Raw genomic sequence first — 16,354 nt, 5'->3', positions numbered from 1 at the left:
GACGGAGGTGCTCATTGTGGGGGCTCAGAATCTGAGAGATGAGTTAGATCTTCCTGTGTTGGATGGGGTTACACCCCCCCTGGAAGGAGCAGGTGCGCAGCTTGGGAGTACTCCTGGACCCAGGCCTCACCCTGGTATCTCAGGTGGAGGCCATGGCCAAGAGTGCTTTCTATCAGCTCTAGCTGATTCGACAGCTGTGCCCATTCTTTGAAGAGGACGACCTCAAAACAGTGGTGCATCAGCTGGTAACCTCCCGGCTTGACTACTGCAATGCGCTCTACGTGGGGCTGCCTTTGTACATAGTTCGGAAACTTTAGAATGCAGCAGCCAGATTGGTCTCTGGGGCAACTTGGAGAGACCATATCATGCCTGTTTTGAAACAGTTACACTGGCTGCCAATATGTTCCCGAGCAAAATACAAAGTGCTGGTTATTACTTTTAAAGCCCTGGATGGCTTAGCTCTGAGCTATCTTAGAGAGTACCTTCTTCTGCATGAACCCCATCACACATTAAAGGTCATCTGAGGAAGTCCGTCTCCAGTTACCACCAGTTCGTCTGGTGGAGACTCAGAGGCAGGCCTTCTCTGTAGCTGCTCCTGGGCTGTGGAATGCACTCCCACCAGAAATCCGCAATTTGAATTCTTTACTGGCCTTCAGGAGTGCCCTTAAAACCTATCTGTTTGGCCTGGACTTCCAGGGTTTTTAAAGAGTTGTAATTGGTTTAATGTTGTGACCTGGTTTTAAGGGTTTTTAAATTGTTGTGATTGTTTAATTACTGTTTTATGATGTTTTAATTGTTAATTATTGTTTTATACTGTTTATAATCTTGTTTTAATTGTTAACTGATTTTAATGGTTTTGTTTTAATTGTAAACCACCCTGAGCCATTTTGGAAGGGCGGTATAAAAATAGAAATAAATAGTAAAGGTAATTCACTTTCAGTACCTTGAGGCTGAAGCTCAGAGAAGCACTGTAGTACCTGCAGGTCAAACAAGGACACCTTCCAGGTGGCATACTTGATAACCTTCTAGTAGAATAATGAGGCAAGGGCATTTGGATCAGAGCAATCATGTCCTAACACTATAAGTGTTATTTCATCTGATTTATAGTCTTGCAAGCACCCATTTAGCATGAGATGAAAGTATTATTTTTCATTTCTCAATTAGTGTTAGTGAAGAATATGAGCCATGGATTGCCATCCATGAAAAAATGTAATTAAAAGCAATAGCAATATACAACATTTAGGTCAATTAACTGCATGTCAAACTAACCTATGTGTTGTAATCTATCTAGTAATCTTTTGTGTTTTGTCTTTTAGAGGTTTGTCCCAGTGGGGATCCTGTGGAGTGTTGAGGAGGGGGTGCAGTCAGAAAGAAAAAGGCAGGAAAAGAGGAGGAGAAAATGGAGTAGCTTCTGAATAAAGTTAAACCAGCATAAAAGATTACTTAATGTTTACAAGGGAAGCAGTTGTAAAACTATGTTACTACAAAAAGTAAGAGCAAAAACAAAGCTACCTCCTAAATGCTCAAGGCACCATACCTTATATAGACGAGAAGCTTGTTGCCCATAATGACCTGTTCATCTAAGAAAAAACACAGAAAAAGTTCTGTGTGATCCTGAATGGTCAACATTACTGAAGAGTTATGTCATTGTTTGCTAAATTCATATCTATGGATAAATGTAGGTTTGCTCACAATAAGATGTCTGACAAAATCATGATTGCATTTTCTCCTTAACCTTACAGACAAATGCTTGCACTACACTAAAGTCACCATATTCAAGTTCTAAGTTCATGAAACACACCTCCATTCTAAGCAAGGCTGACAATATCAAAAAAACTACTATTAATATTTAAATATGTTTTGAGTAGCAGGTACTATATAAAACACAGAAGTGACACTGAATCTGCTCAGAGAGCTTACAGCCTGAGAATGGAATCCTAAAAGATAGAACTTAACTAAAATCATTATTCATGGGGTATGAAGTTGGGAAGTCATTTCAGGGTTTTTCAGAGGAGAAGAAGGGGCAAAGCGCTCCTAAGTTTCCCAATGGCCACTATGTTCTTTTTCCTGCTATCATGCCATGCATCTCCCCCTAGAGTGGGCCAAAAGCATTTCCTTCATTTTGATCAGCTTCAGAATGATACTCCATGATGATGTCACATATGCTTCCAGCCCCCACTCTATGAGGAAAATCATTGGATGAAAAATTTGTGTCTGCTAGCTAACCATTGGCAGATCCAAGAGTGCCGCTGCTGCCAGGACTTTAAAATAGGTAGCAACACGGTTAGTGGGGGGAGGGTTCAAATTTTTAGTCTCCCAGTTTCAAGCCAAAAGTTTGAAGATAATGTTTCTCAGGCTTATGTTCTATGAGTGGGACAAGATAACATATAGGTCCACTTGAGTTAAAGTATTCAGCTACTAGCACCGAACTCACTCAGTTACTCATAGGTGGTGTAGGATTATTATGTATTGTAAAGACTGTACATGCTAGACTCATTTGTACATTAAAGCCACTTCCACAAAGAAATTTTGTTACTGTTGAAGTGGCTCTCAGATACAGCAAGCCAATTATCAATTAGCGTAAGACAAAGAGAGTATACAGAGTGACACACACACACACACACACACACACACCCCTTCAGCAAAAGGATATCACAAAGCAAAAACTGCTCAAAATGTCAATGTAGAAGAAAATATCTACATTTGTACAATACGTACAAAGAAATATACTTATCAAACATACTGTACCCGAGAGAGATTTTCCAGCACCAAGTGGAGGAGCAATGACTCGAAACAATTTCTGGAATAATATTTAAACAAAGAGGGAAGAGACACAGGAAGTTAACATTGCCATTAGGGGTGCCATTGGGGGGGGGCTTTACTCACCCCTCCCGCCCTTTCCAGCTTTGGCGCCATAATTCATTTAAAAAATGCACCGCAGAATCGCTCTCCGCCCGCTCGCCGCTCCTATGGCTCTGGACCGGGGCTCCTTCTTGTCTTCAAAATCGGGCGGCAGGATACTTCCCTGCCGCCCCCGAAGCCCCCTCAAGCCATTTTAGCTCTTTAAATCTTGCCCCGGACCGAGTCCTATAGCGCTCGGGCGGGCGGCAGGGAGATGTCCGTCCGTCCGCCCACCCCCTTCCCTGCCTTCTGTGAAGTGCAGGGAGCCTTCGAAGCTCCCTGCACTTCGCAGAAGGCAGGGAAGGGGGCGGGCGGGCGGGCGGACATCTCCCCGCCACCCGCCCGAGCGCTATAGGACTCGGTCCGGGGCAAGATTTAAAGAGCTAAAATGGCTTGAGGGGGCTTCGGGGGCGGCAGGGAAGTATCCTGCCGCCCGATTTTGAAGACAAGAAGGAGCCCCGGTCCAGAGCCATAGGAGCGGCGAGCGGGCGGAGAGCGATTCTGCGGCGCATTTTTAAAATGAATTATGGCGCCAAAGCTGGAAAGGGCGGGAGGGGTGAGTAAAGCCCCCCCCGCCCTTAATGGAACCCCCCACCCTAACCCTCCCGAACCAAAACCACCCCTTGTCCGGACCGGTTCGGAGGCCAGTAGAATGGCCTCCGAACCGGTCCGTGCACACTACTAATTGCCATTTAGCAATAGCAATAGCAATAGCACTTACATTTATATACCGCTCTATAGCCGAAGCTCTCTAAGCGGTTTACAATGATTTTAGCATATCGCCCCCAACATTCTGGGTACTCATTTTACCGACCTCGAAGGATGGAAGGCTGAGTCAACCTTGAGCCTTCTAGTTACAGGGCGGCAGTTTTACCACTGCGCCACCAGGGGCTCTACGTGGCCCTATTTCCTGTATTGTTCTTGGTTTTCATTCATGATAACGTGAATTCATTATAGAATTAGCTCACAGACTTCCCAGAACCATGGCAGTGACTACAATCCTTCAGAACATGTTAACCATTAATTCTTAGGCAGAAAACTGGTGAACAGTTAGTTCACTCTCACAGGTAGTCAACAACCACTAGAGCCATTGAACTAACATACTCAACCCCACAAGAGGATTGATTCAGTGACATGACTAAGTATTATTATGTTTAGAATATAAGCGGAGGAGATGTCACTCAACAATCCACATGATCCTTATTTTTTACGTGAAGAGAAAATAATGGATTTTGCAATGACATTTCTATATTTTGGGGATACAAAGGGTTTGTTTCATCTCTAACAAACATTAATACACTTATGTAGTTGTCATTATGAATGTATCGCTACTTTTACACTATTTTATCTCAAATCACCTTTCAAGACAACTATTTACAAGCTGACCTTGCCCACTATCATACTAGTACTCATATAATCCATCTCAACACTAGAAGGAAAACTTGCAATGATATAATTTGCTCCCACACAAAATTTTGACTAATTCATCTAACAAGAATCTGGAACTAACTAGACAGAACACATTCAGACAACATATAATTCCAGTTTCAGCCTTGTTATTTATTATGCGTTACTTAAGGAAATGCCTCAACCTAGTACATGTTTTGGGTTCATGCACTACCTTCCCATGATAATGGGCAGAAAACAACAAGCAAACTAGTGCTCTGTTCATCTGAATGTAGTATCTCCTTGGACACTGATCTCTCCCTTAGAAAGTCTGACTCATAACAGCAGCAACTTGGCCCCCAAGAGAACAGCTGCTCTCAGCTTCAGCAGGCTTGGCTATGTCTTCTGTATCACCCAGAAAATGGACGCAGCTTCATAAGATGTAGGAACTGCACATAAAAAAGGAGGAATAAAAACTGGACTACTCAAGACTAAGACAAAGGGACCTTCTACTAAACCACTCAAGCGCTATAATTAGTAGATGACATACAAGGCACAGCATGGTGTAGTGATTAGTGGGTTGGACTAGGACCAGGGAAACCCAAGTTCAAATCCCTGTAGAGCCATGAAATTCACTGGGTCACTCTGGGCCAGTCACTTCTCTCTCAGCCTAACCTACCTCATGGGGTTGTTGTGAGGCTAAACATAACCATGTACATAGCTCTGGGCTTCTCAGAAGAAGATTAAGATATAAATGTAAAATAAATAAATATAGATCAGTACATAATGCTGGTGCGGGGGGGTTGATTTGAGTACAACCCTAGATCAAAAATAACAGGCAAATCAGATATTTAGCATATAGCCAACCTCCCTACCTCCATGGGAGTGATAAAATCATTCATTCCACTGTTGTAGACATAAATCATGGCATCATATAGACGATTTTCCCAACACATGAGAACAACCTAGGAACAAAAAATGCAGATTTGTTAAATACTATAAACAAATGCCATTGGAATGAGCATTGCATTTGTAAATATGATCTTCAAAAACCAAAAGTAAAGTAATAAAGACATTATTTTGGCTTTCCCCCTATAATGTACCAACATGGGTACCTATGATATTTTAAAATTATTTTTATTTGAAACATGCGAAGAGAGAATTATATACAAAATTATCACACAAACGTACAAAATAGAGAAAATAAGGTAAACATAACTATATTATTTTTATAGTTTTCAAGACTCTTTTTCACAAATTATAGAATTGATTAAGATCCCAGGAACCCTATCATCATCATCATCTTCTTAAGTTTCTAGCCCTCGTGACTGCAGAGATGAGTTTATTATAGTTCAAAGATTTCTGGTGCAATTCTATGCATTAAGAAAATTAATACCTCTGCTTTCTACTCCCACGCCTTACACATGGGAGACCGACTATTTCAACAGTATGCTTAGATCACAATTTTGATCTTTGAAAGCTCCCTGTGGTCACTTTATTCTCTATGTGTAGTATAACAGCTTTTTAAATTAAATTAATATTGTTCCCTGGTGGGGACATTCTAGAAGCCAGAGCTAGGTGCCCTAGTATTTCTGACTCACAATGTATCACTCAGGACCTTTTTGAGATGTGAAGGCATATTTGCTTTGGAAGTGTATGGCACTCAACTTCAGTTAAAAAATAGTTACTACCAGTCCTCAAAGTTGCAAAGCACAGCTTTCCCACTGTTGTAAGTTCCTGAACATCTTGTTTGTATGCTTGTGAAGTTTAAAAAAGTGCCAGCTTGCATGAACTTCATTAATACAGAACATTAGAGCCTTAAGTTTCTCCATTTTGTTTCACAGCTAACTGCATTTATTTAGCCATCTGTTGCAAACTGACTGTCACTTCAGGCATTATGTTTTCCCTGTACCTGAATAGACCCTACTTCCAGACATACACATTCAGTATAAAGGAAGGAAGGAGAGCCAGCCTTCAACATTACACGTTTTCAAGTGTGGGGAAAATGTAACATATGGAGCAGTGCTGAAACTGTAAGCTTTCTGAAGCACAGATGCTTTCTCTTTATGCTTATACAACTTCACAGGACACTTATGGACCTTGGGGATAACAACTCAGTCTCCACAGAGCTGGAAGCAGGTAAAAGTTATAAACAGATCTGGGAAACAGTTCCTGGCACTTTAGGAATCTAAATATTGTTCACACTGAATCTCCAGTTCTGCAGAACCTGTGTGTGATAGGAGAGTGGACCACCTGACACATCTGAACCCAGTTCCAACCTGTGGTATTTTGAATGTAATATTGGCAAGGGGTCTTCACACTTCGCCTTCACTATGCAAAGAGCAATCTGCATGATGCTTAACAGTTTCGCATAGATTGGTCTACATGCACTGAATTCTATATGCTCAGGCCCCATTATAATGCTACATCTAGTATGTGGTTGTAAAATGGTTTGGAGCAGTATTCCCTGTAACAAAGATTCCCAGATGTTGGTGACTACAACTGCCTTAATCCCCAGTCGAAGGCTGGGAGTTGTAGTCAACAACATCTGGGAATCCCTGTTACAGGGAACACTGATTTTGAGGGCAAGGTGTGCTTGAAGGACAGCAGGCACTATCCTGCTCCTCCAACTATACAGAGTCTGCAGGGGTGGAGGTTCATATGAATTGGACAGGCGACTCCTGGTGTTAAGATTTATGACTACGTTAATCTAGATCCTTGTCTGATTCTATAATACTTTAGAGTTCCAGGAAACAGAAGTCAAACAGTTTACCATAACACTGAACATTTTAAATACTCTATTAACTGCTAAATAAAAGATTACTGTAGGAGGAGTACTGTATCAAATTATCACCTGATTTATATCTAGGCTGGTGATATCCATATGTACAATGCAAGCCTCCATGTTTGCCATTAAATTCTTATCTTGGAAGTGAAGCAGCAAATCCTTCATAATTTGAGCTGTGATTCCCACCAATTTGTCGCTTAAAATATATGGTTCAAGACACTCCAAAAAGACACCCTTTGCCACAGAATTTTCACTCATCTTGTCATACATCTGACTAAATAACAGATCCCTAGAAGACAGACAACAAGAGGTTAATAGAGATATTACTGAAATCTCATGCCCAATTTTTAGCTAGTTAATTTCTTAACATAGATAGGGGAAAAATACCACTCTCTCCATTCAGGCTCAAGCTCTCTGGTGGGGCTTTAAAGGGACATTAGTCACCCACTGTTTTGCAAATAAACAATTGCAACTACAGTGTTGCAATTCAGAACAAATCATACAGAAAACATACAGAGACACTTCCCCTCTGTGTTATTCCATAATTTCAGCTATCAGATCTCAATTTTCTTATGGAACAGCTGCTGTTTATCATTAAGGACGCCTACAGGACCATAACAGACTTTCATGAAGCAGTATGTATGGAAGGTCCATTGAATTCAATAGTCAGGCTTTAAAGCTCTCACTTACATTCGCTGAAGCAGAAGGCAGTAATCAACAATGACAGGCACCATATCCTGTGGAAGGACCACACAGAAAATGTCACTAAGTAGTACTGGGTATCTCATCACTTCTATTACTAGAATCGGGGGAGGGGGGTAGAGGTAGGGGGACAAGGACAAGTCTTGTACTAAGAGAAAGGGGGAGCTCACAGAATCAGGAAGGCACTATGCCTTGCACACTATCCCTAGTAGACAGGGCTTTCCCTTGACTTTATTCTCTGACCAGACGGGATTAATATATGCGTCTCCCTGGCAAACACCATGAGCTTTCCAAGACGGCAGGCTTTACTGCATGTTCGAAGTTGCCAAACCCCCCCCCAAAAAAACCCCACAAAAAGTGGATTTTTAAACCCTTGATATAAGTAGGGCTACACTCTTAACACCCAATGAAAAACCCGAATTGTGTGCGAAATGCTCCCTGATACCTCACAGGGACTTTAGAGGGGTAAATTTGGCCGATATGTGAACGTATACCTCCATTCCGGGGGAGATGTGAACTAAAAGCCAGGTGTGAAAAACTTCCACGAGATGTCAAATTGAGGCATAACAGTAATTTAGATTAGAGGTAGGACAAGATGAAGTCCTGTTAAAGTAATCTGTAGTTTCTTTTCTCTGAATTATAAGTAGAAATAGTCAAGGAATCACATACCTGGAAGTGTAGCTCCATAACTTGGATTTTACCCTGGTCAGGACACTTTTTCATGGTTCGATCAGCATAATGGATAAGGATTTCAACCATCTGCAGGATGAAGGGGAGAAGGTAATGCCAGGGAATATCTATAATGTTTTATATAGATTCATTAGGAAAAAAATACTATACAACTGCTGGTATTTATACACTGTATTTATATTCTGTAAATATAGAATATTTACAGTATTCTACAGGGTTCTTCTGCACAGTAATTTCAACTATCGAGTACAATTCAAAGTGCGGGTACTTACTTGTAAAACCCTATTTCGCTTGGGACTGGATAGCTGGAAAATTGCCTTTTCCCAGACAAACCTGTCCATAATCTAAGATCATCTTCAGGAGGCCCTTCACCAGGTGTCTGTCTTCAGTTCTGCCAGGTAGTGACTGGAGAGACTTCTTGGTTATGACAGCATGCCTTTGGAATACTCTTCCCAGAGAGGATTGCCTGCCAACCACTTTTTCAGTGCCAGATGAAACCCTCTCCATTTCCCCAGGCCTTTTAAAAGTGTAGTTGAATTAAGTTTTATTCTGCTACTGTGAGTGTATGTCTTCCTGTGGACAGGGCCATCTCTCAGTAGGAGTGCACATGCTTTGCCTGCAGAAGATCCCAGGTCAAATCCCTGGCATCTCCAGGTGGAGCTCAGAAAAGCTCCTGTCTGAAAGGGGAGAACTACTGCCAGTCAGCGTAGAGCAGAGCTTCTCAGACCATGGACCACTACTAGTCCGTGCACTCTAGGTTGTAAAACAGTTGAGAATATCTGGAATTCACCCTGCAGATTTTCTAAATTTTATATATGAGTTATGTGCTTTGACAAGTAGAAAAGTTTGAGGGGTCTACCAAGACTCAAAGCAATTTTCAAGTGGCATATGAAAAGTTTGAATATCTCTGATTTAGAGCATACTGACCTAGATGTACCAATGATCTCAGTATAAAAGTTTTATATATTCCAGCAAGAAATCCTGCCTCCTAGTGGTTGGAGGGGAGAACAACTCAATGTTTGGACCACTGACTGGCACCAAGTGGGGAGAAAAAAAAACACATCCTCACTTGCTATATGCAGTCCACACTGTCTTTGCACATGGTTGTTAAGGTTGTGGAGAAATCACATTTTATTAGTGTCCCTGCCCAAAAATTCAGTATTGTGTATCTGGAAAAATAAAATACTTTCCCAGATAGCTCATTCTTTGCTGTTGCAAGTTCTGTGTGAAATGTGATGAAGCAAATTATCATGGGCACCTATTAAATGTTTCTGGAGTTTTGCAAAACAGATGTCTTTTCAGGAATATAGCAGCACATGTTGCCCTTTCCACATTGTCTGAACACACTTTAAGATCAACAGATGTGACAGCACATGTGTTGGCCTAGGGTTCTGAGTCTTACTTAGGATTCAAGAAGTTCTGGGTTCAAATCCCCACCAAAGCCCTTCATGCACAGATGGCCTGGGAGGAAAGACACCAATATTTAAGATAATTTTTAAGGGGAGGAGCTAGGACTGTGGGGAAAACAGCAGCTTGGAGGAACAGGATTTCAGCTGGGAAAATGATTCAGCGGAGGAAGGGTTAAACCCCCTCTCCCAGCACCATGGTCCTGATCAGATCCCCCCACCATGGCTGCTTTATTTTTTAAAAAAGAAAACCAAACTGCCCTGCAGTAGATCCTGCTTAACTTCCATGGTGGGCAGAGGGAACAGTACCCCAGTGTCTGGACAACATGTAGGGAGAACAAGATGCCATTGATTATGGAGATTAAAAATACTCACTCTGTCTGCAACAACAGCCTTTCGTTTCTGTTCATCTCCAGATAATCCTGTTAAAAGTAAAACAGAATGCTACCCTCTTTTCGGGGGGAAAAACTATAGATAAAAAAAGTCCTAACTCACACGACAGTAATTTCTCCCCAATTGTCTCTATTTCCTCCAAAAACTGATAACATAACAGCACTTCAAAGCAAGTTTTAAAACTTTCTGAATAACCAGCCCATGTAGAGCAGCATTACGAGACTGTAGTCTTAAGGTTACAAAACATGCTATTTCCCACATTCACATCTGATAAAAGAATTTACAAACTTCTCATCAGATGCAGTTTGTAAACTGTACTCATGACTGCTATTAAAGCTTGAAAACCCAACTGCAGCAGTGGCTCCAGTAGCAATTCAAGACTGTGAACCACTGCATAATAAGTGGCTACAGGTCCTGGATCAGATGAAAAGGAAATAGATGTCATCATAATGATGGTACATCACTCCAAACCCCCACAGAGATGCCCAAAGTTTAAGGCAAAAGTTTACATCAATGTTTAAGGCAAAACCACCTTTCTCTTTCTAGTTTTCACCACAGCTTGGTATAGTCAGTCACTTCTTTGCCCACTTGTTAGCTATTGCTATTAAGCAGACAATCCAGGTTTTATGCAAGTATGAGCAATTGTTTTGAATGTGTATATTCTTCTCATCCACAAATACACATTTTAAAATGTGCAGCCAATCTTCCACCTGCCCTCCTTGCCACAGATATAGGTGCTGGGATCATTCTAAAAAACTGGTTGTTCACCAGTAACTGGTGAGCTGGTAGTGATCCGTTGACATCTATTAGTAATGAGTTCTGCGCCTGAGCAGAACTCTCTCAACGTGGAGTACCACAGCTCCTCGTGGCGCTTCTGCCCTGCCCCATGTGACCATGTGGCTGATATTTAAGGTGGTAGGAATGCCACTCCCTCAGTTCCTGGGTGACCTCCAGAGCAGGCAACCATCCTTGCAGTGTCGCAGGTGAGTTCTTTATAATAGACTTGAACTAAGGCAGTGGGGAGGTTCGGGTGGGTCTAATGGATGTCAATGGATCACTACCAGATCATCAGTTACAGGTAAGCAACCTGTTTATCTGGATCGTGATCCATTGAGCTCCATTAGTGATGAATGTTTAGCTAGCTAGTTAGGAGGAGGGAGCAGTAGTTAATTCAACACCCTTTTAAGCACTTCTCTCCGAAACTTTGCCTCTGCTGCAGATCTCAAGTCTATAGCATAATGTCTTATAAAGGACATTTGCGATGACCAGGTTGCCGCTTTACAGGTATCTTTGAAGGATATGCCTGATAAATGGGCTGCTGAGGTCGCATGTGCCCTGGTGGAATGTGCCCTTATGGACCTTGGGGGCTCTATTTTCGGTTGCTTGTAAGCAGAATAAGCAGAATATGCAGAGAGTTGTCATCTCACTCACCCTGCAAGGATGGCTACCAGGAAGGCAGTCTTTAGGGTAACTAGCTTGAGACTTGATGTGGCCATCGGTTCAAATGTGATTCAGTCAAAGAAGAGAGATACTCCACTGTTCTATTGGTTGTCTGATCAGCAGATATAAGTTTGTGAGGCCTTTCAGGAAACTTTTGTAGCTAGGATGGGAGAAGACTGTTTTTCCATCCCACCGTGGATGTTTTGCTGGAAGTACCACCAGGTATACTCTGATGGATATGTTAGACAGGCCTTCTGATTTGAAAGTAGTTAAGTACTTGTCTTACAGATGCTGACATAGCATGGAAGCCTTTTGATGCTGCTCAGAATCTAAACCTTTCCCACTTTCCCATATAGTTCTTATGAGTAGGGTTTTTTTGTTTTTTGTTTTATTTAGCACAATCTATGTACAATAGATCCATGGTCCAGTCCAATTGGAATGCATCTCCTAGAGATTGTGGATTGTGGCCCACTCTGGAGCAGAAGCTCCTGCATTTGGTGTGCAGTGAGGCTGCAAACATCTATTAGTGGCCATTTCCAGGCTCTGAATATTGGATGTAGATAGTTGTTGTGTATCTCCCACTTGTGTTGTCCTAAGCATGAGAAAGTAGGCTATTTCCAGATGTGGCTATGTCTTCTCATGTCTCCCCAACAGAGGAAATGAAGGCGTATCATGTACAGATCAAAGATATGGCGGAGGCCTTGGGCTTGGATTTGAAAACTCAGAACTGTGACCATTGATGATCCAGTCCATAGTTTTATGGCCAGATCCCTTTCAGCTCAACCAGTGGCTCTACTGGTTCTCCCTGTAATTTCAAGGGCCGCGCAGAGTGGTGAGAAGTTGTTCTTACATCCACACCAACTTCAAAGAGACTGGAAGGCCACATCAGCGTCGATGGCTTCAGCATCATAAGATGTTCCGCTGATTTCAGCGACTTTGAAGTCTATTCTTGTTGAGCTGTGCTTGATGTCAACAGTTGTCTCAGCATCGACAGAGGATCCAGCATTGATGGACAAACAGAGGGTGTCGACGGCCTCGTGCCCTCCATGGATCTAGGCGTCAACACTGACGTTATGATCACATCTTTGAGTCCCGAAGGAGACGGTGTTTTCTCCAGCACCAAGGAAGTTATCTTTGTTTTTGCTGGCATAGGCGCCTAATCCGAAGGTAGCCAATCCTTCAGTTTCTTTGGAGGTTTTGGAGATTTGAAAGTAGGCACCAAGAATTTAAGGCTGCAATTGTGCAGTCCTTGGGCCAGAGGACTTCTCCAAAAGGCCTGCCCCGTCTTTCTATGTCCAAGTTGTCGCTGGGCTCAAAATATCATCGTATAAGGTGGCCTGTAGTCTCAGTTCCCTGTAGCGCCATGTTTGTTTTGAGATTTTACATGCAGATTTTAGATGCTGAGGTATTATGTCCTTCTCCAAGACAAATCAAACATAAACCATGCCCATGCTGTGAAGACAGCTTCACCTTATATTTAGAACAGTGTTTGAAGGTCTTTGCCCCCATCTTCTTAGGGTTTTATCCATACTCAAGGTCAAAAGCCGTTCCAGAGATTGTTAACTGGGGAAATAAGCCCAATAAATGCAGTTTAATAAAGAACTCACACACTGAGAGAAAACCTAGCTGAGAAGCCTCAGCAACGGAGGAACTGATCGCTACAGCGGTCGAAAAGGAACTGTGGGAGTGACGTTCCTCCTGACTTAAATATAGTCATGTGGTCAGGTGAGGCAGGGCGGAAGCACCATGAGGAGCTGTGATACTCCACAGGAGCAGAACCGATTACTAATGGAGTTCAATGGATCACGATCCAGATCGGGATAGGCAACTTTGGCTCTCCAGATGCTGCTGAATTACAACCCCAATTATCCCCAGCCACAACAAGCTGGGAGCTAGAGTTGCCTATCCCAAACATTTGTGTGTTATTCCTAATTGCATAGGCAAGGCTCAAGAAGTGGAATGCCACATACATTTTTCATTTCAAATTTAGATTTCAGATAAGTGTGGGTACACAATGACTCTCCCACACTGTCTGCTGCAGATTTTTCCAAGATTAATACAGGCTGTTCGCACAACATCATGTGTCCTGTGTGATGGCCCCTTTCTCTGTGTGTGTGTGTGTGTGTGTGTGTGTGTGTGTGTGTGTGTGTGTACGCACGCACAATTCAACACTCCTCTTTAAGTACTAAGGGTGGCTTCACACCATTTTGCCAAAACATGGAAATGAGCACTGGGTTATATTACTTCAAAAGGGGATTAAGCAAATTCACAAAGAATAGGACTATTAGCTATGACAGAGAACTCAGACACCCATGTCTACAGGCGAAATAACTATGAACACCATCTGACAGAGAGAGCGGAGCTCTTGTCCTCATGCCTGATTGTGGGCTTTCCAGAACCATCAGGCAGGCCACTGTTGAGCACAGGATGCTGGGCCCTTGGATTGATCCAGCCCAGTAGGGCTTTTCTTATGTTCTTAGAAGTACTAAAAATACATTCTGCAAACATAAGCTAGTGCCACATCTACTTATTTTGCAATATTCTCTATTCTTAATTCATATTGTGACAATTTTATTTTCCCCTCAAAATTCACTTTCACCAAATTAATAAAGTTGGAGCTACATGATGATTTATCTAGACAGTATATTGTCTAGAAGACCAACATTTCCAAACCAGAGTACCATGGCACACTAGTGTTCTGTAGGACTTTGAATCAGCTCACATTAAACTCTCTGCTTTTGAAGCTGACTCACTCCCCTCTGCATCAGGAAGAAAGTATCCTTCCCAATGCACTATGAGGTCCGTAAGCTCCAGGAGGAATGTGAGGAATGCTTATAGATAAGAATAAACAGTATGTAAGAATAAAGAGGGAGAAAGCAACAATAAATTTAAAAAAAAATGTGGCTTTGCCACTACAAACAAAAAAAGTGTGCTGGTGGGCCTCTATTCTTTTAAAGTGTGTGTGCCTCAGGATGAAAAAGCTTGAGAAATGCTGGTCTAGATCAGGGATTCTCAACGTTGGGTCTCCAGATGTTTTTGGACCTCAACTCCCATAATCCCCAACCAAAGGCCACTGGGGCTGGGGATTATGGGAGTTGAAGTCCAATAACATCTGGGGACCCAACGTTGAGAACCCCTGGTCTAGATAATAAGCTTACCTACAACAGCCTTGGCTTTCCCTTCATGAAAGGACCAAGCAAGCGCCAGTGCTTCATTAAGACATTCTTGTTTCAAGAGGTGATCTATTCTCTAAAATCAGGAAAATGAGCAGAACAGTAGTTATTATAGATCATGACAGACTTAAGGACAAATGTCATTCAATTAGTATAGCAATCAGCTCCAATCAAGGATTTAACATTTTGCTTGCAGCTTAAAAAGGTCAAGAGCGTTTGATCAAAAACCTTCTTTTTAAAAAAAGAATGTCCTTTTAGAAAGCCACACTTAGATAACTCAAGCAGCTCCATTAATCAATTTTATGAACAGGCAACTTGCAGAAGGATCCAAATTACAGAATCAAAAAATTATCCTTTGATTATTACTCCAGACAACAGCAATGCAATCCCACTTACAGTTGTCACATAGTTGCTACATTATGACTTGTATAACAGTATTGCCAAGATTTATTAAAATACATTTCTATCCTGACTTTCAACCAAGATTGACCTTTAAGACTTTTACAACACATTTTAAGCAATACAAAAATGCACATTAAAACCAGGTTGAAACAATACAAGGTAAAATCCAAGATATATAGAACAGAAATAATAAACAAGCAGGTCCATATTATTTGGCATCAAACTGCCGTTCTAGAATAAAATTAGTCAATCAATATCATAGATTATCTCACTGGCAGAAGGCTCCCCTATTAAGAATGATTTCACTTTGGGCAAGTTTCCTTCATTACCAATGCGGCCATCTTTATAGCTGGATGTGGACATGATGCTACAACACATCATGAATCTAAAAGCTATTAAATGAAGTGGAGACAACAAAGCCTTCCTTTAGGTAAGAATTCTCTAGTGTTGATGAAAAGGTTCTACACAAGAGTTAGGACATGGATGTTTTCTGACAATCTGTAGCTTTAGTTTTGCTGCTCCATTCATCCTTTCATCAAATCATAACATTAAACATTTTAATAAACAAGTGCCTTCTCTCCTCACTTACCTCTCTCCAGCTCCTCAGTGTCATCACATGAACAGACTGAAAGAAGCAGCAAAAGGGTAATACAGTTGTTTAAGTATAAGGAATAATTATGGATTTCTATAATATCACAGATAGCACAAAGAGGATAATGTGACAAGATTTAATACAAGTGATGAAGCAACATGCTTTTCTGCAGCGATTACAAATACAATTCAGTTTGAAAACCTTTTTAGCAGACGTTGCACAGATCATTCTTTTCATAACTAATCAGTAGGGGCCAATATTAAACTGTGGGTCTCAAAGTTAAAGGTACAGGGGTATGGTTTTTTAAAGCTACTTTGGTGAAGCATGTTACTTTAACTGGAAATGAAAAAATCAAGTATTGAAAGATAGCCTTTTGAACAAGTGTTAACTTCTGTTATATTAAATTGTAAATTCTCACATTCCTGTCAATATCTAAAAAGACACTTATTTGAGGTTTTCATAACATGCACATCTAGAGGCA

The 16,354-nt window shown here is 41.5% G+C and overlaps 1 protein-coding gene across 6 annotated transcripts in view; it reads right to left on the bottom strand.

The window, feature by feature from the left end:
- VPS8 (VPS8 subunit of CORVET complex) overlaps positions 1-16,354 on the bottom strand; it is a 150,579-nt gene that overhangs the window by 97,989 nt on the left and 36,236 nt on the right. For all 6 annotated transcript variants that reach the window (XM_053311939.1, XM_053311933.1, XM_053311934.1 and 3 more), the window contains exons 17-25: positions 15,871-15,906; positions 14,865-14,955; positions 10,249-10,295; positions 8,447-8,536; positions 7,766-7,812; positions 7,142-7,364; positions 5,163-5,252; positions 2,749-2,800; positions 1,538-1,580 (exon numbers count right to left, since the gene is read on the bottom strand). In XM_053311939.1, the coding sequence (XP_053167914.1) occupies positions 1,538-1,580; positions 2,749-2,800; positions 5,163-5,252; positions 7,142-7,364; positions 7,766-7,812; positions 8,447-8,536; positions 10,249-10,295; positions 14,865-14,955; positions 15,871-15,906 (719 nt within the window). The remainder of the gene's footprint in view (positions 1-1,537; positions 1,581-2,748; positions 2,801-5,162; positions 5,253-7,141; positions 7,365-7,765; positions 7,813-8,446; positions 8,537-10,248; positions 10,296-14,864; positions 14,956-15,870; positions 15,907-16,354) is intronic.

Source organism: Hemicordylus capensis, chromosome 3 (genome assembly GCF_027244095.1).
Source record: "Hemicordylus capensis ecotype Gifberg chromosome 3, rHemCap1.1.pri, whole genome shotgun sequence".
Lineage (NCBI taxonomy): Eukaryota > Metazoa > Chordata > Lepidosauria > Squamata > Cordylidae > Hemicordylus > Hemicordylus capensis.
Note: the sequence above shows the minus strand (reverse complement) of the source record. Positions and strands in the feature narration are given on the sequence as shown.